Source organism: Eumetopias jubatus, unplaced genomic scaffold (genome assembly GCF_037043125.1).
Source record: "Eumetopias jubatus isolate StellerSeaLion01/CBP00866 unplaced genomic scaffold, mEumJub1_p1.0 scaffold_6, whole genome shotgun sequence".
NCBI classification, from domain to species: Eukaryota; Metazoa; Chordata; class Mammalia; order Carnivora; family Otariidae; genus Eumetopias; species Eumetopias jubatus.
Genome location: NW_028274812.1, coordinates 99,315,499 through 99,341,448, shown reverse-complemented (window position 1 = coordinate 99,341,448; position 25,950 = coordinate 99,315,499). Strand labels below are relative to the sequence as shown.

The following is a 25,950-nucleotide window of genomic DNA, read 5'->3' as shown; positions in this document are numbered from 1 at the left end:
TTTGTGTTCCAATGATGAACAGCATTTTTTTCTTAAGACTGAAGCATGCATTATTATTTAGGATATTAAGATCTCAAATGCACAACATTTGGAGTTTGGATTCTGCACCAGGCAGTGTTACTAACTAACTAACTCTGTGAACTTTGGCAAATCCTTTTACTTTCTGAGCCTTCATTTCTTATCTTTAAATAGGCATGGGAGGTGAGGAACTGATGACTTCTGTGATCCCTCCTGCTTGCAAATCTCTATGATTCTATTGTTTCCATCAGAGCTGCTGAAAAGTCACCATCGAGGAAATGAACTGACCCTGGCTTCCTGAGTAGGAATTGGCTCATTCAACAACTTTTCCACACACCTATGACGCTGTTTGCTCCTTAACACTGTGATAATGGTCCCAAACCGCCCCCATTTAAACAGAGAAACATAATAAACTACCATAAGAAAACAAATGACAATTTAATGAAAAACTAACACAGCTTACCTGGGCACCACCTGCACTTCCCCAAACTGTGAAGTTTTGGAACAGGGTGGGGCCCCTGCCATTATCCCAAGGTGGCCGAAACTGAGGGTATATAAAGAGACCAGACCTTGAATGCAAAACAAAGAGTGAAAATCAGCCACTTTCTATGTTTCAAATGTCCCACTTTTTCTCACTGGGAAATATAAAATGAAGGTAATGAATAAGGAAAGTGGAGATGAAGACTGTGAGCCTTCTCCCTGCCCAGCATTGCCCATTCCTTAGCCTTCCCTCCCTGTTACCTTCCATGACCTGCTCCTGAATCTCAGCAGATGCAGATTGCCATGATCCCAATCTCTTCTCCCAGCCTCTCTCTAGGTTCACCCCTTCCTAGGAGTCTGGACACCTATGCCTAGCCCGTTAGAACATGCTAGGAAAGTGGACACGAGCATCTTTACTCCATCCAAATTTTGTTCTTCTCCTTGACATGCCCTACCTTCACAGGATTCCGGGTACCTTCTTTGTTTACACTACCGGGCTGCTAAGAGCTCCTTGGTAAAACTTCATGATCTTAATGATAAATTCATGGCACATGTGCTAATCCTACCCTCAACTGGCACTTCAACAGGACACAGCAATCATTCTTTTTTTTTCCTTTTTTTTTTAACATATAATGTATTATTTGTTTCAGAGGTACAGATCTGTGATTCAACAGTCTTACACAATTGACAGCGCTCACCATAGCACATACCCTCCCCAATGCCTATCACCCAGCCACCCCATCCCTCCCACCCCCCACCACTCCAGCAACACTCAGTTTGCTTCCTGAGATTAAGAATTCCTCATATCAGTGAGGTCATAGGATACATGTCTTTCTCTGATTGACTTATTTCGCTCAGCATAATATCCTCTAGTTCCATCCATGTCATTGCAAATGGCAAGATTTCATTTTTTTGATGGCTGCATAATATTCCATTGCACATATATACCACATCTTCTTTATACATTCATCTCTTGATGGACATCTTGGCTCTTTCCACAGTTTAGCTATCGTGGACATTGCTGCTAAAAACATCGGGGTGCACGTACCCCTTCGGATCCCTACATTTGTATCTTTGGGGTAAATACCCAGTAGTGCAATTGCTGGATCGTATACAGCAAACATTCTTAATCCTTATTCCACTCTGCCCTCACTGTCCATCAGAGCAGTATCGCTATACTATTACTATCGTAATTATGTGTAGCTATCAATTATTGAGTTCCTTCTATATTCCAGGTGTTCTCTTGGGTGCACTATATGAGTCATCTCTAATTAACACATCAAACTTTCAGTGTAGATCTAAAATTTTACAAATGAGGGATCTGAATCTTAAAAAAAAAAAAGTCAATTTTCTAGTAGAGTCAAGATTTGAATCAGGGCCTGACTGACTCTGAAGTCCACAGTTTCCCCCATGTTCCCACCATGCTTCTCAGCAATCGCTCTTAGCAGATGACCTTACCTCCACATACCAAAAAGACTTTGAACAAGTCCCCTCCCCTCTTACGGAGTACCCGTCCCTGGCAAAGAGCCTCTTCCCAAAGGCTCCTCACCCCACTCAGCTCCTCACCCCAGGCATTATTGCCTCCTGGTTGCTCCCAGGCCCTTGGAACTTTAATGCTCTCTCTACTGAATTCTCCTCTGGATGTAAAAGATGCACTCTGTCCTGCTGAACTCTCAAGTGATTTCCCTGTCTCTTTCCTTCCCTTCAACACCAAACTTTTATGATCCAAAATGGTTACACAGGTGCATCATCAAATCTTACATGGAGGCCCCGGATTATACCCTCTCTGAGAGTGTTGTACCAAAAAAAAAAAAAAAAATTGTTAAATCATAAGTCTTACATCCAAAAGGTAGATGAATTTCCCCAAAGTTACCTTGTACAAGAATGTGCAATATTCTGAGTGAAGGAGAGAAGTGGAGCTTGTGATGTTTGGCTGGTCACAAGATGAAAAAAGTAGCCCAAACCAGCAACATACACCCTGTTTCCCTAGAGAAATTAAGGATAGTTAAATAATAGTTATTCCATATACAGTAAGGTTGTCAGAAAGAAAACTCTCCTATGTGCTCATTCTGCTTTTTTATTTACTTCCTGTCAAAGTATATTGATACTTTCATGGACTTATTTACTCTTCACACATCCCAATCCTGCCCCCCTCACCCCAGGAATCAGATATACTCTCATTTTTCTTCCTCAGTGCAGCTCAGCCAGGCTGTAATTCGCCCACCTTAATAAGTGATATCTCACATTAAAGCATTCTTTTTTTTAAAGATTTTATTTATTTATTTATGTATGTATTTATTTATTTATTTATTTATTTGACACACACAGAGAGAGAGAGACAAAGAGAGACAGAGAACACAAGCAGACAGAGCAGCAGGTAGAGGGAGATGGAGAAACAGGAACCCTGCTGAGCAGAGAGCCCAACATGGGACTCGATCCCAGGACCTTGGGATCATAACCTGAGCTGAAGGCAGACACTTAACTGCTGAGCCACCCAGGCGCCCATCATGTTAAAGCATTCTTGTAAGCTTCCATAGTGAGAGGTTTTCTTCGTCATCAATCCAGACCCTCCTCTTTGGTGTATGCAACAGTACTGGGGGCAAAGGCGTACCTTAAAGCCACGTCTACACAAACTGTCCTCACCAATCCTTCAAACAAATCAATGATTTGACTATGGGCTGAAGACCAATGATTGTACAAGCTATGCCTTAGTTCTGAGACACAGTGCCTGGGCTCAAACACAACTTGAATCTCCCCAATGTACTCTTAACCTGACTAGATCATTTTAATCACCTTAATATTTCTTTATAGGATTTCCTATCTAAATAATTTGATGTCTTTTATACACTGATATAAAATCTAAATTCTCCATTGGACCACATGAGTTTGGGGCTTTAGTTCCGATCAAACGGAACACAATGGATTCTCTTTACAAACTCAATAAAATAACTACAATGGAATCATCACTGTGTAACATACTTCAAGACAGAGTAGAAAATTAATTCCCTACAGAGTCTATTATTGTCTACAGAGGTATTTTGCTTGGCCTACGCAATGTTTACAAAAATTGTTACTTTGTTTCTAATATTTTAAAATTGGGACACTTGATATAAAAATTTAGACTCTTGGTTTTTTAACAACACTAAGCCCAAATTCCTGTGGGGTGGTCATGGACCAGCTAGAGCTAAGAAGCGCCTGCCTTCTTGGATTATGGTTATTCTGGCATAGTCCCCACCCTTCCTCTTTCACTTATTTATGATACCAGCCTAGCACCCATGGGTATTTGAATTTGCAACCTCGAACTCCAGGCAGTAAGGTAAATGGTATGTTGGCTGTTCTATGTCCCAGGAGGAGGAATGAAGGGCCAAGAGACCAAGCTGCTGGATGACTTCCGAGGCAATTATGTGCATCTTTTCTCTCTCGGCCTCAGAGGCTGGTCTGAGGCCAAGATGCCCATGTCTACCTAGAGAATAGAAGTCAAGAAACAGGCTGCTCACCCAGCCTCAGGCCCAAGCTTTGTGCTCCAGGAACAAAGGGAACTGCAGAGGTTTCCACATAGTTCATCCCTGATCAGTTGGGGGGTTGACATGGCCTGGCTGATGTGACAATAAGAAAACTGCCATGTCCCCTCTGTGAGCACCTCATATCCTGGGAGCACATGTTATGGGATTAGGACAGCTCATCCTGAACATTAGCATCAACTCACAGAAAAAGAGAATTGAAAGTAGAAGGGACTACGATGCTGTGCAACCCAACAAGGCATTAAATGTCTTTTTATAAAACAGTATTTCAGTGCCATGGCTGCCTCTGTATAGGGATTGCTGGGATTGTGCTGGGATTGTCTTGCTAGAACAGTTTCTTAAACTTTAGTGTGCATGCAGGTTAGAGCTGTAAGATTTAGCAAACAAAAACACAGAAGCCAAGTCAGATTTAAATTTCAGATTTGAAAAAAAAAAAAACTTTTTTCCAGTATAAGCATATCTCAAATATTGTATAGGATATACTTATACTAAAAATTTATTAGCTACATCTGAAATTTAAATTTAGCCAAATAAATAAATAAATAAATAAATAAATAAATTTAGCCAGATATGTTGTATTTTGTCTGGCAACTCCAACCTGAAGTATATAAAATACAGATTTCTACTAGATATTCCACTAGATATTCTCACTTAGCAGGTGCTAAAGGTGATGGTGAAGGATTGAAAGACAGTATTCTGCACTCTTGAGCACCACAGGTGATTCCACTATAGGTGATCTTTTGACCCCATTTTGAGAACTACTTCTCTGGAGGTGACTGAGATGCTAATACTGTACTGTCTAGTTATCGAGGGCTCCAGGAGAGGTTCAAAGAGGAGAGAGACACTGAAAAGAATTTACTTCTTGGCGATTTTGCCTTGAGCTGCCCGGGGAGCCCACTGTACATGGGAGCCACTATAGAAAACTGAAAGAGGACAGAGACCTAGAAAAGCAGGGTGGGAATCTAATCCCAGGTCCCCAGAGAAAATGTTGTCCAACTCAGTTCAAATTACATTTATGTCAAAATTTTCTTTTCCTTAGAAATATTTATCTTGTTCTTGACTTAGAACCAAGTGTGATAATAATACTCAGAGTAAAGATTTCTGGAGAAGCTGCTCTTGTCCAGTTACCAGATTTTAGTCTCATTTACTTTCACAACAATTCTGAGTTATAAATTATTATCACAATTTCACAGACAAAGAAACTGAATCTTGGAGATGTTGAGTAACTTCCTCAAAGTCACAGAGCTAATAACTCAGAGCCAATTCCATTTGTGTCCAAACCTAGAAGTGTCAGAGATTGTAGGCTAAAGTAAAGAAATTAAGGTAAGACCCAGAACCAGGATGCCAAACAATAGGGTGCAAGTGAAGAAATGTAAATAGTAGGGTGCAATGCAAAGTCATGTCACCAGGCCGAGGGCGAACTGGAGAGTTTGTCATGGCCTTCCCAATAATGGATAAGATATATTGAGCAACATTCTTTGCAGGAGTCCATGTATCATGGACATTCAATCAAGAGAAATCCCAGAGAGAAATTAACTGTCCAAGTAAACCAGTTCTTTGAGGTACGCATTTGTAGTCACCAGAAGAAAAAGTAAGTGAACCCTTCAGACACCAGGTAACGTGGTGTACAAGACTGGAGTAGTGTTTGATATTGCTATGTGAATACAGGTTTCCTGAAAATTGGAGAGCATTTTTCAGGTCAGATTTAACTAAAGAGCTGTTCTGTTCACACCCAAATTCCAGACAGTATAAAATCCTTTCCATTCCCACCAAAGGGGAAAATGCCATGCTCAGCTCAGAGGGCACAGAGAGACACGTCGGTGAGGAATTGAGCCAATTCCCACCAGTCAGCAGGAAAAGCCATGTCATTTTGAAGAGTATGTTTAAGGAGGTCTGAAACTCCAGCATCAAGGGATGGAGCATTATCAAGGCATAGACACAAAGTGAATGAGCACTGGCTACTGACAGGCGTTGTGAACAACAGAAGAAAAGAGTGAGACTGCCTGCAATGTCTGGAATGCTAATACGGAGTGAGGAATATTGGTGTTAGAACAGGACACCAAGAAGGGTTAGAGCTGAAGGAGAAAGTTCTGGCTACTGGAGGCAAAGCTCTCTCATATACTTTCGCATGGCTCCAGGAGTTTACTCCATTCTGAGGGAGGGAGGACTGATGGTAGAGACGCCAAACACTCTTTTACTTACAACTGTTCTCTATTTATCCTTAGGTTCAGTAAAATCATTTCAGCCCATAGCTTCAGTCATTCTAGACTAATACTTTCTTGACTTTAATTCCTAAATGAAAGGATTTTAAGTACTATTAAAGGTAGCTCTCTGAACCTGAGTAGACCACCGGCCATCATGTAGGTAGCAGTGCTCCCCACAGAAGGGGATTTTAAAGAGACTTGTCCTGGGGCGCCTGGGTGGCTCAGTTAGTTAAGCATCCGCCTTCAGCTCAGATCATGATCAGATCATGATCATGGTCCTGGGATCGAGTCCCACATGGGGCTCCCGGCCTGCCTCTCCCCTCTGCTTGTGCTCTCTCCCTCTCTCTCTCTCTGTCAAATAAATAAATAAAATCTTAAAAAAAAATAGACTTGTCCTCTCTGGGTGTGCTACATGTTCCACTAGGAACTTACATATGTACTTGCATGCATGCGCGCGCGCGCACACACACACACACACACACACACATACAACCAAGCACACACACACACACACACACACACACACACAACCAAGCAAAGTCAATATGGAGGAAAAACTGAAACAGGTTGTCTTAAAACCAGCAATATGCAACTTCTGCCTCATGTGAGAAGAGAAACCAATGCCCCAGTGCCCTGGTCCCTGGAGGTCTCCCGCCTCTGGGGAAGCCTCAGGGAAGGCCAGAGTTAACCGAGACTGGAAGCCTGGCCGGCAGGTAGCAGCAAGGACCTGATCGGGGAGCCAGCACGTGCTGACACAATCAAGGTGCTCTTTCCTTTACTTTTAATTTATCATCCACTGTGTGCCAGAAGGATCTCTCATCCTGGGTATTTGTAATTAGCCCACCGTTCCTCATTTTTTACTCCATTCCAGAACATTTTTTTTCTTTCCTTTTCTCCTTACTTCATTATTTTGGATTCCGAGTATTTCTCCAATTTCCTGAGGCCATTTAAAATTCTAATCACATGTCTCACCTACCACACGGAACTCGGCACAAGTGACTTTTGGACATCATGTAATATGAATTGAATTACTATTCAAGATGTTTATAGGACTTCAGGAAACCTGGGCCATCACTAAGACTCCAATCATCTTGAGATGGCATGGTCTAGACCTGGAGCTGTCAATCAGAGATGATGTTTTTTTTTCCAGAGAGCATCTGGAAAGCTCTAGAGAAATTCCCAGTTATCACAATTGAGGGGGAGGGATGCTACTGACCTTAAGTTGGTAGAGATCAGGAATGCTGCTCTACACAAGATAGCTTCTCACCACAAAGAATTAGCACCTAAAATACTAATACTACCATGATTGAGAACCCCTGATCTAGACTGATGCTATGTGTTGTTGAAAGAAGCCAAGCCTGCTTTCCAGCAGCCCATCTCCAAATTCTGACAGAAAGACCACCTAAATATAAAAACATGGTTAATTACAGTAAGAATGCTTTGACAGTCTTTACTAGGAAGGTATTTATACCTGTTAAAACATTTAAATCTGATATCAGGCATTCCGCAAAAGAACACTTACTAGCATCAAATCAGTTATCTCAATTTTTTCCTCATACTAGAAAACAGGCAATGCGCTCATAATTCTCAGCTTTAGGAAGAATCACTGTTGCTGGGTTGGCAAATACAAGTGCCCAATATGTCTCTTCAGGCCTCATAGAAACACAAGGAAGTAACATGGCTATTGATTTTGTTATGATTACACAACTGGAACCTTCCTTGGGGAAGTCCATGTGAAGTTCCACCTTCCATATAGCCTCCATGGAGTAGCTATGTCTCTAGCACACGTCTGAGCCATGGGAAAAGCCAGGAGTATAAAAGCACTGAGAGTTAGGGCATGGGGGTTTCTTGAACCTCTACCTTTTCTGCAAGTATATAAACAATGAGAAAGGTACATCTCACTGGGATATATACCTCTATATCATTACCAATGAAATGGCCCATCATTACCAAGACTCTACCAAGAGGGAAAAGATTGAAATATTTCAAGAATATATTCCACGAACTACATCCATATTCATCACCTTGGCCAGACAGGTGCTCAGAGAGTACATATTTTGAGCAAATGAATAGATCTGTGGAATCACCTGCCCTAGTGTTATTAGCATTTATAGAACATCTGGGTGAACATACATAAATATAAATGCTTTCCAAGTGCATTTATAGTTGGGCAGGATATTGTAACTTTGGTCTTCTGTTGCTGGTAAGGCTCACTTTTCTTAGAAAAGAAGCACTTGAACAGTCAGATCACATTACTTCCCAGCCCTTTTTACTCTCCATTCCAATTGGGTATGCTACAAATGATTCATGAGGAAAAACCACATATTTATGCAGGCAGCTGGCGGCTTGTGGAGAAGGGTTTAAGGCAAGCAGGGAATTTTGTGTGGAAATCAATTCTTTGCGGAAGTCAATGTATTATGGACATTCAAGCAAGAGAAATTCCAGAGAGAAATTAACTGCCCAAGTAAGCCAGCTCCTTGAGGTGTGCATCTATAATCACTAGGAAAAAAAAAAGTGAGTTAACCCTTCAGGCAGCTCTTAAATATACATTAGCTATTGAGTGGAGAGAGCTAGAGAATTGAAATTGGCCTTTAAACACAGAATTCCTTACAAAATTGATTCACAAACCAGAACAAATTCCCCTCAAATTAAATGGATGTTTCCAAAGGCCTTGTCTCCAGGGTTTTTCCACGCACTATCCTAAACAGGAGTCTGGTCATGGGAAATTTCCAGTGCCTACATAAACATGGGATACTCTAGAGCTCTGGAAGCGAACAGTCCCCTGCTGTTTGAGGGCAAAGACTTTCCAGCCTGAGGTTGACATAGGTTATGTCTACCAAAAAGATGGAGCCATGGAGCCTCTAGACAGATAGCAAGAAATCTCCATAAACAGAGTCACAGACTCAGATGCTGGAGAGTCGAGGGAAGACAGCCTGGAAATGGAATGCTCTAAATGCCACAGGTGAGGCATAGAAGAACCACCACCAATCTGTTTTTCAAAAGCATGGCAAAGACCTACCTACGGAGTGTTCAGAGGAATACCATGAGTTCCTCAGACACTCAAACAGGAATAGCATTCTTGAATATCCTATCCCTAGCAAGAAGACACAAAGCACAGGTTTTGCTTCTCAGAGAAACTGTCCCTGGCTTGGCTCAGCTGCAGCCCGGGGCCGGGAGGCAGATAGACCACTTATGCTTATGAAAGCTACAAAGGAATATCACACTTGAAATCCCCTTCTACTGTGCAGGGTTGAAGATGAGTGAACTGTCGAGGTGGATGACAAGAAGCCAGGGTGAATTCCATGCAGGGGCAGAGCATTTGGTCCTAGGCTCTGGACCAGGGCAGCTGGGAATAACATGTCACCATAAATCACTGCAGACACTTAGGGATCAACTCTTTCTTCCATGCCTGCCTGCCAAGCTAGAGACTTCAAGGTCAGACTCCTGTATATGAGCGAAAGCGTCTAGGCCCTTAGAAGCGGCTGCCCAACCACTAGGATTAAGTCACCTTCTTCAGGTCCAAATAAGAGCTTTAGTTCAGTTAATAGTTTTGTCCCAATGTCAACGTCCTGGTTTTGATATTGCTATGGTGATGGTTGATATGGTGATAGTTATGGTTATGGTGTTACTGAGGGATATGGCAATGGTTATGGTGATGGTATCACTGGGAGGCACTGACGGAAGTGCCCATAGGGACTCTTGGTTATGCTTTTGCAACTTCTTCTAAGTCTAAAATTATTTCAAAATCAAAAACTTAAGAGGCGGAGCAAGATGGCAGAGGAGTAGGAGACCTAGATTTCGTCTGGTCTCAGGAATTCAGCTGAATAGGGATCAAACCATTCTGAACACCTACGAACTCAACAGGAGATCGAAGAGGAGAGTAGCAACAACTCTCTGAACAGAGAAGCGACCACTTACTGGAAGGTAGGACGTCCGGAGAAGTGAATCCGAGGCGATATTCGGGAGGATAGACGGCGGGGGAGGGGCCTCGCCGGCCGCTTCTGGCAAGTGATAGAGCCGCGGAACACAAAATCAGAACTGTTAGAAGTCGGCTCCGCTGAGGGACGTCGCTGCAGTGACTAAGCAGGGGGTGGAATCATCCCGGGACAGTGTGGTCTCGGGACCCTTGGGGTCACAGAAAGACCAGGGGTGCCTGAGTGCGCCAGAGCTCCCAGGTATCGGAGCGGGGAAGCCGACTGCAGAGTCGGAGCCGAGGCGCGGGCTCTCAGCTCGGGGTTGCCATAAACTGTGATCCGCGGCCCAGTTGGGCCACTGCTCCTCCAGCAGGGACCCAACAAGCAGCAGAGCCGGGGAGACTCCCCTTCCTTCCCAGGGAAGGAGCGGTGCGGAAACGCACCGCAGGGATCTGTTGGGTTTGGAGACTCCACACAGGGTCGGGTGCCAGAGAGAAACGCTCGGTCACAGGCCGGGTGAGCACGGAGTGCGGCCGGAGACCAGGGAGACGGGAGTGACTGCTTTTCTCTGGGGGCGCACTGAGGAGCAGGGCCCCGAGTTCTCAGCTCCTCCGGGTGGAGATTGGGAGCCCACCATTTTTGCCCTGGTCCTCCAAGGCTGTACCGAGAGCTTGCAGGGAACAAAAGCTCCTGAGATCGAACCCGAGCGGCTTGCTTAGCCCGGACCGACAAAGGCGGGGCAATTCAGCCTCCGGCAAAGACATTTCGGAACCCCGGCAACAGGCCCCTCCCCCAGAAGATCAGCACGAACAGCCAGCAAGCCAAGACCAAGTTTACTGATCAAGGAGAATGGGAGAACTCCAGCGCTAGGGGAATACTGCACATAGAATTCATGGCTTTTTTTTACCATGATTCATTAGTTCATCAAAGTTAATTTTTGTTACCTGTTTTTTTTTTCTTTTTCCCTTTTTCAACCAACATCTTATCAATCTCTTTTTAAAAAAAAAAAAACATTTTTTATTTTTCATTTTTAGAGTCATATTTTATCCCTTCATAGTAGTTACCCTTGTTTTTGGCATATATATATAAGTTGTTCTCCCTTTAATATTTTGAGATACAGTTTCTTCTAACAGATCAAAATATACCCTAAATCCCTAGCGTATGGCTCTGTTCTAGTCTCCTGCCTGATCACATTCTCTCCCTTTTTTCTTTTTTTTTTTCTTAAATCTTCTTCTTTCTTTTTTCAAACAACTTCTTATCTTATCAAGTCCTTTTATAAAATCTTTTACAATTTTCATCTTTACAGTCATCTTCCATCCCTTCATTGTATCAACCCTTATTTTGTACATATATGTCTTTCTTCCTTTAAAATTTTAGGAGGCACTTTTTTCTAACAGACCAAAATACACCCAAAATCTAGTGTGTGGCACTGATCTATGCACTAGCCTGATCATATTTGATCATATTCTGGTTTTTTTGTATTGTTCTGTTTTTGTTTTTATCTTTTTTTCTTTTTTTTCTCTTTCTTTCTTCTTTCTTTCCCTTTCTTTTCCCCTGGTTTCAGGTCTTTTCTGATTTGTATACAGTATATTTGCTGGGGACGTTGTTAACCTGTTAGCATTTTGTTTTCTCATTCATCTATTCTCCTCTGGACAAAATGACAAGACGAAAAAAATCACCTCAGCAAAAAGAACAAGAGGTAGTACTGTCAGCCAGGGACCTACTCAATACGGACATTAGTATGATGTCGGACCTAGAGTTCAGAATCATGACTTTAAAGATACTAGCTGGGCTTGAAAAAAGCGTGGAAGTTATTAGAGAAACCCTTTCTGGAGAAATAAAAGAACTAAAATCTAACCAAGTCGAAATCAAAAAGGCTATTGATGAGGTGCAATCAAAAATGGGGGCACTAGCTGCTAGGATAAATGAGGCAGAAGAGAGAATCAGTGATATAGAAGACCAAATGGTGGAAAATAAAGATGCTGAGAAAAAGAGAGAGAAACAACTACAGGATCATGAGGGCAGAATTCGAGAGATAAGTGATATGATAAGACGAAACAACATTAGAATAATTGGGATCCCAGAAGAAGAAGAAAGAGAGAGAGGGGCAGAAGGTATATTGGAGCAAATAATAGCAGAGAACTTCCCTAATGTGAGGAAGGAAACAGGCATCAAAATCCAGGAGGCACAGAGAACCCCTCTCAAAATCAATAATAATAGGTCAACACCCCGACATCTAATAGTAAAACTTACAAGTCTCAGACACAAAGAGAAAATCCTGAAAGCAGCTCGGGAGAAGAGATATGTAACCTACAATGGTAAAAATATTAGATTGGCAACAGACCTATCCACAGAGACCTGGCAGGCCAGAAAGGACTGGCAAGATATCTTCAGAGCACTAAACGAGAAAAATATGCAGCCAAGAATACTATATCCAGCTAGGCTGTCATTGAAAATAGAAGGAGAGATAAAAAGCTTCCAGAACAAACAAAAACTAAAGGAATTTGCAAACACGAAACCAGCCCTCCAAGAAATATTGAAAGGGGTCCTCTAAGCAAAGAGAGAGCCCAAAAGCAGCAAAGATCAGAAAGGAACACAGACAACATACAGTAACAGTCACCTTACAGGCAATACAATGGCACTAAATTCATACCTTTCAATAGTTACCCTGAATGTAAATTGGCTAAATGCCCCAATCAAAAGACACAGGCTATCAGATTGGATTAAAAAATAAGACCTATCAATATGCTGTCTGCAAGAGACTCATTTTAGACCCAAAGACACCCCCAGATTGAAAGTAAGGGGGTGGAAAACCATTTACCATGCTAATGGACACCAAAAGAAAGCTGAGGTGGCAATCCTTATATCAGACAAACTAGATTTTAAAACAAAGACTGTAATAAGAGATGAGGAAGGACACTATATCCTACTTAAAGGGTCTATCCAACAAGAAGATCTAACAATTGTAAATATCTATGCCCCGAACATGGGAGTAGCCAATTATATAAGCCAATTAATAACAAAAGCAAAGAAACACATTGACAACAATACAATAATAGTGGGGGACTTTAACACCCCCCTGACTGAAATGGACAGATCATCTAAGCAAAAGATCAACAAGGAAACAAAGACTTTAAATGACACACTGGACCAAATGGACTTTACAGACATATTCAGAACATTCCATCCCAAAGCAACGGAATACACATTCTTCTCTAGTGCCCATGGAACATTCTCCAGAATTGATCACATCCTAGGTCACAAATCAGGTCTCAACCAGTACCAAAAGATTGGGATCATTCCCTGCATATTTTCAGACCACAATGCTTTGAAACTAGAACTCAACCACAAGAGGAAAGTCGGAAAGAACTCAAATACATGGAGGCTAAAGAGCATCCTACTAAAGAATGAATGGGTCAACCAGGAAATTAAAGAAGAATTTAAAAAAATTCATGGAAACCAATGAAAATGAAAACACAACTGTCCAAAATCTTTGGGATACAGCAAAGGCAGTCCTGAGAGGAAAGTATATAGCAATACAAGCCTTTCTCAAGAAACAAGAAAGGTCTCAAATACACAACCTAACCCTACACCTAAAGGAGCTGGAGAAAGAACAGCAAATAAAGCCTAAACCCAGCAGGAGAAGAGAAATAATAAAGATCAGAGCAGAAATCAATGAACTAGAAACCAAAAGAACAGTAGAACAGATCAACGAAACTAGGAGCTGGTTCTTTGAAAGAATTAACAAGATTGATAAACCCCTGGCCAGACTGATCAAAAAGAAAAGAGAAATGACCCAAATCAACAAACTCATGAATGAAAGAGGAGAGATCACAACCAACACCAAAGAAATACAAACAATTATAAGAACATATTATAAGCAACTCTATGCCAGCAAATTAGATAACCTGGAAGAAATGGGGGCATTCCTAGAGATGTATCAACTACCAGAATTGAACCAGGAAGAAATAGAAAACCTGAACAGACCTATAACCACTAAGGAAATTGAAGCAGTCATCAAAAATCTCCCAAGAAACAAAAGCCCAGGACCAGATGGCTTCCCAGGGGAATTCTACCAGACATTTAAAGAAGAATTAATACCTATTCTCCTGAAACTGTTCCAAAAAATAGAAATGGAAGGAAAACTTCCAAATTCATTTTATGAGGCCACCATTACCTTGATCCCAAAACCAGACAAAGACCCCATCCAAAAGGAGAATTACAGACCAATATCCTTGATGAACATGGATGCAAAAATCCTCACCAAAATACTAGCCAATAGGATCCAACAGTACATTAAAAGGATTATTCACCACGACCAAGTGGGATTTATCCTTGGGCTGCAAGGCTGGTTCAACATCCGCAAATCAATCAATGTGATACAATACATTAACAAAAGAAAGAACAAGAATCATATGATCCTCTCAATAGATGCAGAAAAAGCATTTGACAAAGTACAGCATCCTTTCTTGATCAAAACTCTTCAGAGTATAGGGATAGAGGGTACCTACCTCAATATCATAAAACCATCTACGAAAAACCTACAGCGAATATCATTCTCAATGGGGAAAAGCTGAGAGCTTTTCCCCTAAGGTCAGGAACACGGCAGGGATGTCCACTCTCACCACTGCTATTCAACATAGTATTAGAAGTCCTAGCCACAGCAATCAGACAACAAAAAGAAATCAAAGGCATCCAAATCGGCAAAGAGGAAGTCAAACTCTCACTCTTTGCAGATGATATGATACTGTATGTGGAAAACCCAAAAGACTCCACCCCAAAACTGCTAGAACTCATACAGGAATTCAGTAAAGTAGCAGGATATAAAATCAATGCACAGAAATCAGTGGCATTCCTATACACCAACAACAAGACAGAAGAGAGACAAATCAAGGAGTCAATCCCATTTACAATTGCACCCAAAACCATAAGATACCTAGGAATAAATTTAACCAAAGAGGCAAAGGATCTGTACTCAGAAAACTATAAAATACTCAGGAAAGAAATTGAAGAAGACACAAAGAAATGGAAAAACGTTCCATGCTCATGGATTGGGAGAACCAACATTGTGAAGATGTCAATGCTACCTAGAGCAATCTACACATTCAATGCAATCCCCATCAAAATACCATCCACTTTTTTCAAAGAAATGGAACAAATAATCCTAAAATTTGTATGGAACCAGAAGAGACCCCCGAATAGCCAGAGGAATATTGAAAAAGAAAAGCAAAGCTGGCGGCATCACAATTCCGGACTTCCAGCTCTATTACAAAGCTGTCATCATCAAGACAGTATGGTACTGGCACAAAAACAGACACATAGATCAATGGAACAGAATCGAGAGCCCAGAAATGGACCCTCAACTCTATGGTCAACTTATCTTTGACAAAGCAGGAAAGAATGTCCAATGGAAAGAAGACAGTCTCTTCAACAAATGGTGTTGGGAAAATTGGACAGCCACATGCAGAAGAATGAAACTGGACCATTTCCTTACGCCACACACAAAAATAGACTCCAAATGGTTGAAAGACCTAAACGTGAGACAGGAGTCCATCAAAATCTTAAAGGAGAACACAGGTAGCAACCTCGTCGACCTCAGCCACAGCAACTTCTTCCTAGAAACATCGCCAAAGGCACGGGAAGCCAGGGCAAAAATGAACTATTGGGATTTCATCAAGATAAAAAGCTTTTGCACAGCAAAAGAAACAGTCCACAAAACCAAAAGACAACCGACAGAATGGGAGAAAATATTTGCAAATGACATATCCGATAAAGGGCTAGTATCCAAAATCTATAAAGAACTTATCAAACTCAACACCCAAAGAACAAATAATCCAATCAAGAAATGGGCAGAAGACAGGAACAGACATTTTTCCAAAGAACACATCCAAATGGCCAACGGGCACATGAAAAAGTGCTCCACATCGCTCGGCATCAGGGAAATCCAAATCCAAACCTCAATGAGATACCACCTCCCACCAGTCAGAATGGCTAAAATTAACAAGTCAGGAAACGACAGATGTTGGCGGGGATGTGGAGAAAGGGGAACCCTCCTACACTGTTGGTGGGAATGCAAGCTGGTGCAACCACTCTGGAAAACAGTATGGAGGTTCCTCAAACAGTTGAAATTAGAGCTACCATTCGATCCAGCAATTGCACTACTGGGTATTTACCACAAAGATACAAATGTAGGGACCCGAAGTGGTAGGTGCACCCCAATGTTTATAGCAGCAATGTCCACAATAGCCAAACTGTGGAAAGAGCCAAGATGTCCATTGACAGATGAATGGATAAAGAAGAGGTGGTATATATACACAATGGAATATTATGCAGCCATCAAAAGGAATGAGATCTTGCCATTTGCAACGACATGGATGGAACTGGAGGGTGTTATGCTGAGTGAAATAAGTCAATCAGAGAAAGACATATGACCTCACTGATATGAGGAATTCTTAATCTCAGGAACAAACTGAGTGTTACTGGAATGGTTGGGGGTGGGAGGGATGGCGTGGCTGGGTGATAGACATTGGGGAGGGTATGTGCTACGGTGAGTGCTGTGAATTGTGCAAGACTGTTGAATCACAGATCTGTACTTCTGAAACAAATAACGCAACATATTTTAAGAAAAAAAAAAGAAGAAGATAGCAGGAGAGGAAGAATGAAGGGGAGTAAGTCAGAGGGGGAGACGAACCATGAGAGATGATGGACTCTGAAAAACAAACTGAGGGTTCTAGAGGGGAGGAGGGTAGGGGGATGGGTTAGCCTGGTGATGGGTATTAAAGAGGGCACGTTCTGCATGGAGCACTGGGTGTTATGAACAAACAATGAATTATGGAACACTACATCAAAAACAAATGATGTAATATATGGTGATTAACATAACAATAAAAAATTTTAAAAAAATCAAAAACTTAAGAAAACAAAAATGAAAAATCCCAATAAATCACACAAATGGAGTGACTTTTAAAAAATATTTTGCCAGACTGCAAGAAAACTTCAGAACAAGGCAGAAGCAAAGGTTACAAAAACTGAGCACACCCAAGACTTGACTGCCTTCCATTTAGTGGTAGTTTGACTCTGAACCACTCACATAGCAGGACATAGAAGCCACCACCCAAACAGTTCCTCGGAATACAAGAACGTCTCTCTCCTGAATACCAGAAATACCCTGGAAGAGAGCAGGTTTTTCTCTCACATCTCCTCATGTTCCACAAATCACACACACGTATCATTGTTATCATAGCTTCCTTATCATCCTTTTGGAACGAAGGCGTATTTCTAAAATATATTTTTCAAAGTACTCTGTGTATCACCCACATAGGATACATTTAATAAACTTGAACTTAGTGTTTGCTCAATAACTGAAATGACCTTCATTGTCCCTCAGGGTCAAGAGAAGTTCATAAATTTTAGGTTTTGTCATATACACCAGTTATCACCTATGTCTTTAGCAGTGATACATTCTAAACAAAAGGATACAAAAGAGACAGCATAGCAGAACAGTGACATGCAGCTAAAAAAAACTAGAGTGCATTGTGCAATATTTAACCCTGAGAGTTAAGTCCCATGGGATTTAAATGCTGCCTCAGATAAACATCTTATTTTTCAGTCATCAAAATGATTGTAGGATCTTGGAATCTATTCTTTACTTTTCTCTTTCCTCCCTCCATTCTTTGATTATGGAATCATACTTTCGTTCATTCATTCATACATTCATTCATTATATTCAATTAATTCTTACTGAGCAACTACTATGTTTCAGATACTGTGGTAGGGTCTAAAAGCCTAATAAGCTAATGAAAAGACAACTACAGAATTTTAAGATCATCGAAGATGAAAATGTCAGGAATACACCTAATGAATATGTTTAATGAATCGGTACTACCAGCTTAAACTAAAGCCTCATTCTCAAAACATATACTTTGTATTTTTTTTCACTTTTGTAAAGTGGATATAAGAGGAAAAAGTAAATGAAATCGAGATAGAAAGCATCTAATGGGAAACAAAGAGCTTGCTTTAGACTCAGTTTTGTCCTTGCTGACTTGGTACTATTCACAGGTCAGTCTGCAAAAGCTCAGGTGACCTATCAGCTTTTTAGATGGCCCCCTGGTCCCCTGCACCTATAGTCAACTCAATTACGCCAGTAGACAAGAGGCCAGGACCTGTGGCCACACTGCAGTGGGCTACCCAGTGAAGCAAAGTCAGATGGACAGTACCCCTGGCATACAACGCAGCATTTAGATACATTCCAGCCTCAGGCAGGAAGATGAACTGGACAAGGCTGAGGACTTACTTTCCTCTAGATATTTCAATGTAGTCAAGGCTGTCTGAGAAAGCATACAAAAACAGAGTTCCTTAGGCTCCAGAGCTGTGGGAATAACTGTGGAACAAGCCCCATCATTCCCAACACATTAAATGCTGCTCTTGTTCTGGGTCTGGAGTTTGGTTTCCTTCAGTCTAAAGCAGTTCAGCTTCCTTTCCTCACTGGCATATTAGCTGCCCCTATTAGGCACCAAAAATGGTGTGTAAGTGCTGTGCTTGGAATAAGTATAATTAAGAGTCTGGAGGAAGGTTGAGGAGATAACCATGACTTTTATTAGGGGTTACTCAGCTGAAGATAATTAAAAACAGATGATCAGAAAGAGACGTTCATTCTCTCAGTTCCTCAGAAATCTGGCATAATTGCCATGATACAAGAAATGTTCAGACTAGTGTCCCGGAAGACTGAGGCCCTTAACCCTTTGGTAGATGATCCATAGGATAGACTCATTAAAAGCAGAAACTAAATGGCCTTCCCACTATTCTGATGTAACTCTTCAATCACAGATCTATGGTTAAACTGTACTCTAAAAAATTAACTTCTTAAGGTGTTCAGAGAGAAATTTACTAAGGAAAAGTAATGTTAAGTTATACTAAATAATGGGATAAAAAAGGCCATCAGAGTGTGCTTTATTTGTTCTGGAATCTGACATGATCTCATATACGTCATGACTTTGCTGACCCCTAGTTCTTTTTTTTTTTTTTAAGATTTTATTTATCTATTTCAGAGAGAGAGAGAGAGAGAGCATGCACAAGCATGAGAAAGGGGAGACGGAGAAGCAGGCTCCCCACTGAGCAGGGAGCCCAACATGGGGCTCGATCCCAGGACCCTGCGATCATGACCTTAGCCGAAGGCAGATGCTTAACTGACTGAGCCACCCAGGCGCCCTGATCCCGAGTTCTGAATACCCTTAAAGGGCAACAATATGACCACATTTATAGAGTAAGATAATGAAGACTTAATAAGTAATTATTATTGGAATTGAGACAAAAATCAGCAACCACAACAGACAGCTCAGGAAGATATTATAGTTTGCATTAATCTCAAGGACTAGAAAATAATCAATATCTACTTTGTTTTGCTACAGGTAGCTAGATATTGCTTCAAAGAGTATTCATAGGAATTTCTGAGAGAATGATTACGTTTATTCTAAAGCACTTGTTTAGCATAAAATCATAAAGTTGTTTTTCAGTACCAGTGTACCACAAGTAAACATTTCATACCATCCTACAGCTGCTGCCCCTCCAAACAACTTTTGGAGTGAATTGGATGGCCTCTCAGCTCTGACCTTCCTAGTGGAGCTACAGGTCTTACCTCTACAACGTTGGTGGGATTGCAGATATAGATACCAGATGGTGTCAACATTTCAGGACTGGAGAGTCCCTCGGTGCCAGAAACACTGATGATCACATTGTTTCTTATTATATTTCCCTGTTCTGACCAGTCTAATTTAAGAAAAGATAAATCAAACCCAGAGGAGCCACAAACATAATTAAAATTTACATACCTCGACAGTCTTGCTTCTACTAGTACACATTACAGCTTACGTCATGCATACATGAATATATATATTTAGAAAACATTTAGTATGTCCCACAAATTTAAGATAACTAACATTTTGCCATCAGATCTGTCCGTAAAATACATGACAACTTAAGTGGAGTGCAACTCGATTTAAAACCAATTTCATGGAACACTACATCAAAAATTAATGATGTACTGTATGGTGATTAATCTAACATAACATAAGATAAATAAATAAATAAATAAATAAATAAATAAATAAATAAATAAAACCAATTTACATACTTACCAATTTTTTTTTCAGGAGTCGCCTCCCAAGAGATATATTTTATGTTCATGTCTGTACCTGAGAACAAAGGTCGTTACTTCACGCATTTCATGCCACCCAGGAAAATGAGAGATACAGCAATGCTATTTCTTCTTCTGGGTATGGCTTATTTAAATTTGTGTGTGTGTTTTTAATTTATCGACCAGACAAAGAGTATATAGATTATATGGGCTTTTTAGTTCTAGAGTATTCTAGTGAATCAGAAGTTCATTTTAAACAGAATAAAGAACAAAGAAACAGAGGTACTGTTTTACTTCTTAGGAAGAGTCTAAGTGACTGTCTCCATAGTCAAATGCCACATATGCATGTGTCCGCTCCAGCCCCTTCCCTAGCTGTTCAAATTGGCCACCAACTATCCGCAGTGGTCTGGAATAGAAGAGAATAAAAGATCATGGGCCCTGCTACAGAGACCGATTAGCCACGTATGGGGCAGCAGTAAAGAACAGTCCCATGGACCCTTCTCTTTATTAGGTATTTCAGTATATGAGTTTCCCATGTCATTTCATAAACTGTGTTTACAAACCCATTTTGCATGAAATTAAGTACTTTATCTATAATGCACTAATAAACAAATATTCTAATTTCATCACCTGCAGTATAATAGATGTCAAGAGCTTCCAATTCAAAATAAGCACTAAAGGCGAAATTCCTCCTTCAGGTTTGTTTCCTCGCCTAGTTAATGTCTATTCCATATAATCGTTTTCGGCTAAATTAATATTGTTAGGGTACCTTCCTGAATTTCTGCTCCAGGTTTTGGCAAACTTTTCCCTTACACAGACAAAAGTAAGAATAAACAAAGTCAATCTCCACCTGTTAGTTTAACTGACCTGACGCTGTTCTTTTCCAATCAAAAGATTTTCCTGCACCTGATTGCCATGATTGTCCTTAGTTCTTTGTCTTCTAGAGCTGGAGTTTGTTTTAAAGCAAGTTTATATGATCCATATTTTCTCACTAAACAGTTTCCCTCTCAGAATTAGGACCTTTATAGCTTTTTTTCTCAACAGATCATTCTTAAATGAAACACACACATGTTCCCACTGATGGTATCACAGAATTAATTTAAATATGAAACACTATTTAACAAATATACTCTGACTTTCGTTGAAAACCTCTGATTTGCTTTTGTATTGCAATATATTCAAAGACCTTTTGTTCATTAATTCATTCATTTCTTTCAACAGATATACCTACAAAGGACTAGTTAATGTGCTAAATGCTAAGGAAACAATGTTCACATGAAATCTGGTGGTACAAACAGACATTAATCAGATGATCAGAAACATGATATGTAATTTTAAATCAATAAATAATGACTGATCCTCAAGGAGCTTAAACACAGGGACTTGACTTGGGGGTGTGGGGGAGAGAGCTTTTCAGGAGGAGAGCGAGCAGTATGAATAGAGGGAAAGAGTTTGTGCAAAAGCCTTGAGGGAAAAAGAAATGTGGTCTTTTGAAAGAATTAAAACAGTTCAGTGTAGCTAGAGTACAAAGGAATAGAAAAAGAGCAAGACAAGTTCACAAACATTAATAGAGACAAAATCACTGAGGGAGACTTCTAAGCCAGGTTAAGGATTTAGGATTGTATTCTAATAGCAATAAGAAATTCTTAAAGAGTTTTAAGGATGGGAGTGATATGATGCAATCTGCGTTTTTTAGGGATAATTCTGGGTTCTGTAAGGGGAATGAACTTTAGGAGAAAAAAGTGTATACAAGTGACCAAGCAGAAGATTCTGAAACATGAGCTTCTTTAGCAAGCCACAGGAGAAACTAAGTACAGAATTCAGAATTTTTAACTTCCTGTCCAACATCAAGGTTTAACACTTCATGAGACTGGACAGAGATTTATTTATGTGACTTTAAATTATGGTGAAAATTGCTGACAGTAAATGTGAAAACCTCCCATTTCATATTTATTAACCTGAATTGAAATGTCACCTTTAAAAGATCAGTTTCCTCTTGATACAGTTGAGGAAGCTAATTAGTGTTGGGTAAATTTAAATTCAGAATTTTAAACTATGGCCTATTTCCAATGATCAGAGGCTAAAAGTTTTACAGATTGGGAATTCAAATTTTGGGAAAATTCCTCTTGAAAAACTATTTGTCCTACTCAAGAATGCCGAAATTAAACAAGTTCATCACTTACCTACCAGCAGCGCATGGCCTAAAATATTGTAGAATACATTACTGTCCACCTTCAGGCCCAAGGTCCTTGACATGCTGAGGCCTCTACTGAAGGAGCTCCACACTGTGCAACCCTGTACATAGGAATCTGAAGAGGAAAGAGTAAGTCAAACATTTGAAGTGAATCTTGAAGGCTCCTTAGATTCTGTTGATCATTTCCAAAGCAAACTGTAATATAACTGAGAACATTCCCCCCACAATAATGAAACTCAGGAAATGAGGAGTTGGAAAGAGGAATCAAATCAAGAAAATGGGCAACTCAGGCCAATGCACCTCAAAGATACCAAGGATAAGCAAGGTGGAATCCAAGAGTCAGGTGCTAGAAAGAAAACCATCTGAGAAAGAGACAGTATGGCCAAACCACCAAAGAATTCATGGCTGTCAGGATTTCCAATTGGCCACCATCTTTGCTATCCTCATCACGATATGGCAGACAGTAGATAAGAGAAGTCAAGGACAATGTGAAGAGTACTCTTGAAGGACCAAACCATGAACTTTGAAAATCACATCTTCCATGTGGAGATACAGTCATCATTTCTTCAGGCTGTGACATAATTTTTTTTAACTTGCCAGGCAATTATATCCTTGGCCCAAGACAGCCAGAGATTCTTATTCAAAATGCAAGCAAAGCCAGAGGTTGACCTGAGGATCATGATTTTCACATTTGAATGTGGTAGGTTGATGAAAGTGAAAGGCAAGTACCTCTACTATGCTAAAAGAAATTGACACTTAGGAAAATCATTACCCTGGCTCCATGGGCATATTTTAAAACCCCCCTCCATGATGTTATGTCAACTGGATCAGTCAATAAATAAATATTTACTGTGTATCAACTATATATTTCAGGAATTGGGCAAACAAAACTAAGTAAATTCTGCCCTTGTGTATCTTCATTCTGGTGTAGGAAACTTACATTAAAATAATAATGGATAATTAAATGATAAATCCTCATAAAGGAGTTTTATATTATTTCCAGGTAGTGAGAGATATTATATAAATATTAAATGTTTGAAGTACTGAAAAAATTACTTTGGTTTATGGAATAATTTGACTTTTAAATTGGAGCTATCCAGAAAATTCTCAATGACAATGTCACTACAGACACTGAGCCTCCACATTCTCCTAGATCTCAGCTCCTCTGGTACCAGATACCCTCACCAATTAGTTAGGTGACAATATTACTCACCAATAAGTTAACCCATCCATACCCACCTCTGTAGGAAACACTGCCTGCTGCAGACTTTTCCTGACTCCAGTGTAGGCTTGCGCATCCGAACAATCAATAAGCACTGATGTGTTTTTGGCGCTATTATGGGCGGAATTCAGGGATTTACCTATAAAAGTAGCAAAGATTCCAACACCCTCTAACTCTAGTGTCTAGGGGCAATTGGCCACACAGGGTACAAGAGCCTTCAGGGCATGAAACAATAAGAGATTCTTTGGCAAGCATGACAGAAGTTTCTAACCCCTCCCAGGAAAGACAATCGCATTTTAACAGAGACCTACAGGGGTAAGGTATGAATTCCGTGCTTTTCAAACTTTTTAAAGCACTGAATCCTTTCCAACTAAAACTAAATTTAAAAAAAAATAGATAAAAGTGTAGTTATTCTGAAGCAGGTTGGAGGAGACAGATAGACTTTTGAGCAAAGAAGGACTTTGATTACATTTAATCGATATAACTCATATGTGACTTCTACCCTGACTGATACTGGAACTTGTCCCACATCAAACTTTATGCAGCAGTGTAAGCACCAGGAGACCAAAGAACCAGGGAGTAGGGTACAAAGATACTGATCGTTCCAATGTGCTAGGGAAGGAGCCACGTTAGGAAACATCTCCCTAAATGAATGTCAAAAATAAATAATGTGGAGAAGATCTGGAAAATTAGGATAGACATCCTTGGTTGTGCAGATTATTTGAGGTGAGCAAAAAAATGCTGCAGGTGCCAGGATTCTGTCCTCGAGGATCTCAAGGATTACTTTGTCATTGCCTGCTGAATTTCTACCATCTCTCTAGACCCGCTTGAACCACCAAGTATGTCCTGATACTTTCTGTCAGACATCACCCCCAGAGCACCACCCCTTTTCAGGAAGGCAAAGCTTGAATGTGTGGGTGTTGGAGACGCTGGGAGTGGGGAGGGTGATTCAGAAAGGGAGCTGCTGTCCTCATTACCTAGCATCTCTGGTTCTCTGCATGTCGGCATCCGGTATTGGGTTTTTGCCCTGGATGCTCCTACGTCTCTCCAACTTTGGTTTTAGAACCTTTATCTACATCCGGTCATATTCTTCTTTTCTGGTTCTGATCTTGTTTTTCACCTAGTTGTTCTCACCTGCATTTGATGTTTCCTGCTCCCTTCCGGTATCTTTAGCTCTGGCCAAGATCTGCACACTCTGCCTGCTCAATGTGCCCAGGAGAAATACCTGGTTCTCAGCCCATTCTCCCCCATTTTCCCAGGTAGAAGACTCCTCTGAGGTAGGACAACTTCGTATGGAAATGCTCTCTGCTGTGCTGGGCTCTCATAGCACTGATTATTTATACTATTCAATATCCGTTTACCCGCAATCACAAAGCTAGTAAATGACAGAAGCAGGATTCAAAACAGATTTGTGTGGCTCACTCCATGTCTGCTGTACCTATAGTGATGTTTCCCACAGTGTATTCCTTAGACTACTTGCTCCAGAATCACAAGGCTTGCTTTAAAAAATTCAGATTGCGAGGCCTACCTTAGACCAGAATTTGTCAGGGCAGAGTCTATAACCCTAAATTTTAGCGAGCGCCCCAAATAATTTTTGTTAGGCATACTAAAATTGGAGAACCACAGATCTAGAGTATAAATTATCTACCTTTGAACCCCCCATGTCCCCACCTGTCACCTATCATGACCCTTGCATGTATAGCCTTGAACATGGAAGAAGAGAGAAAAATGAGAAGTCATAGGCCTGGACCTGCTTACCTCTCATAGCTCCCACCAGAGTCAGGGAGCTCAGATGCTCACGGAAGGCTTGCCCCAACACCCGAAACTGCACTCCCTTCAACTGGACCTGGCTGGGCTCCTCTGGGAAAGACTGAACAATGACTCTGGCCCCCAGATCCCTGGATCCCAACATCTTCTCACTCTTGGAATATAAACAGTCCTGCAAATTCCCTGAAACACAGAATGAAGTCGGGGGGACCTGAAGCATGTGCAACGTGCTTCTAGACAAATCATCTGGTATGAAATTTACTGTCAGCACAAGGGACAAACCATTATTGTTTGTTTCATTTAATAATCTTATTTCCCTTTTACTTTGATTCTCCTCTTTGGATTATTAATTAAAACATCTGATAACTGGGACATGATGTTGCCTTCACTCTATTATTTCCAGAAGCCCCCAAATCAATCACCTTAATTACTGTCACAAAGAGGCTGACTATAACCTACAAAACCAACTTAAATAGATGCTTATTTCAATCCAAAAGA

The 25,950-nt window shown here is 40.7% G+C and overlaps 1 protein-coding gene across 1 annotated transcript in view; it reads right to left on the bottom strand.

The window, feature by feature from the left end:
* The window catches only part of PKHD1 (PKHD1 ciliary IPT domain containing fibrocystin/polyductin), a 465,684-nt gene that overhangs the window by 248,870 nt on the left and 190,864 nt on the right, over positions 1-25,950 (bottom strand). Inside the window, 6 exon segments of the mRNA XM_028097676.2 lie at positions 482-587; positions 2,372-2,484; positions 19,772-19,902; positions 20,271-20,327; positions 22,453-22,578; positions 25,444-25,635. Coding sequence (XP_027953477.2) covers positions 482-587; positions 2,372-2,484; positions 19,772-19,902; positions 20,271-20,327; positions 22,453-22,578; positions 25,444-25,635 — 725 coding nt within the window.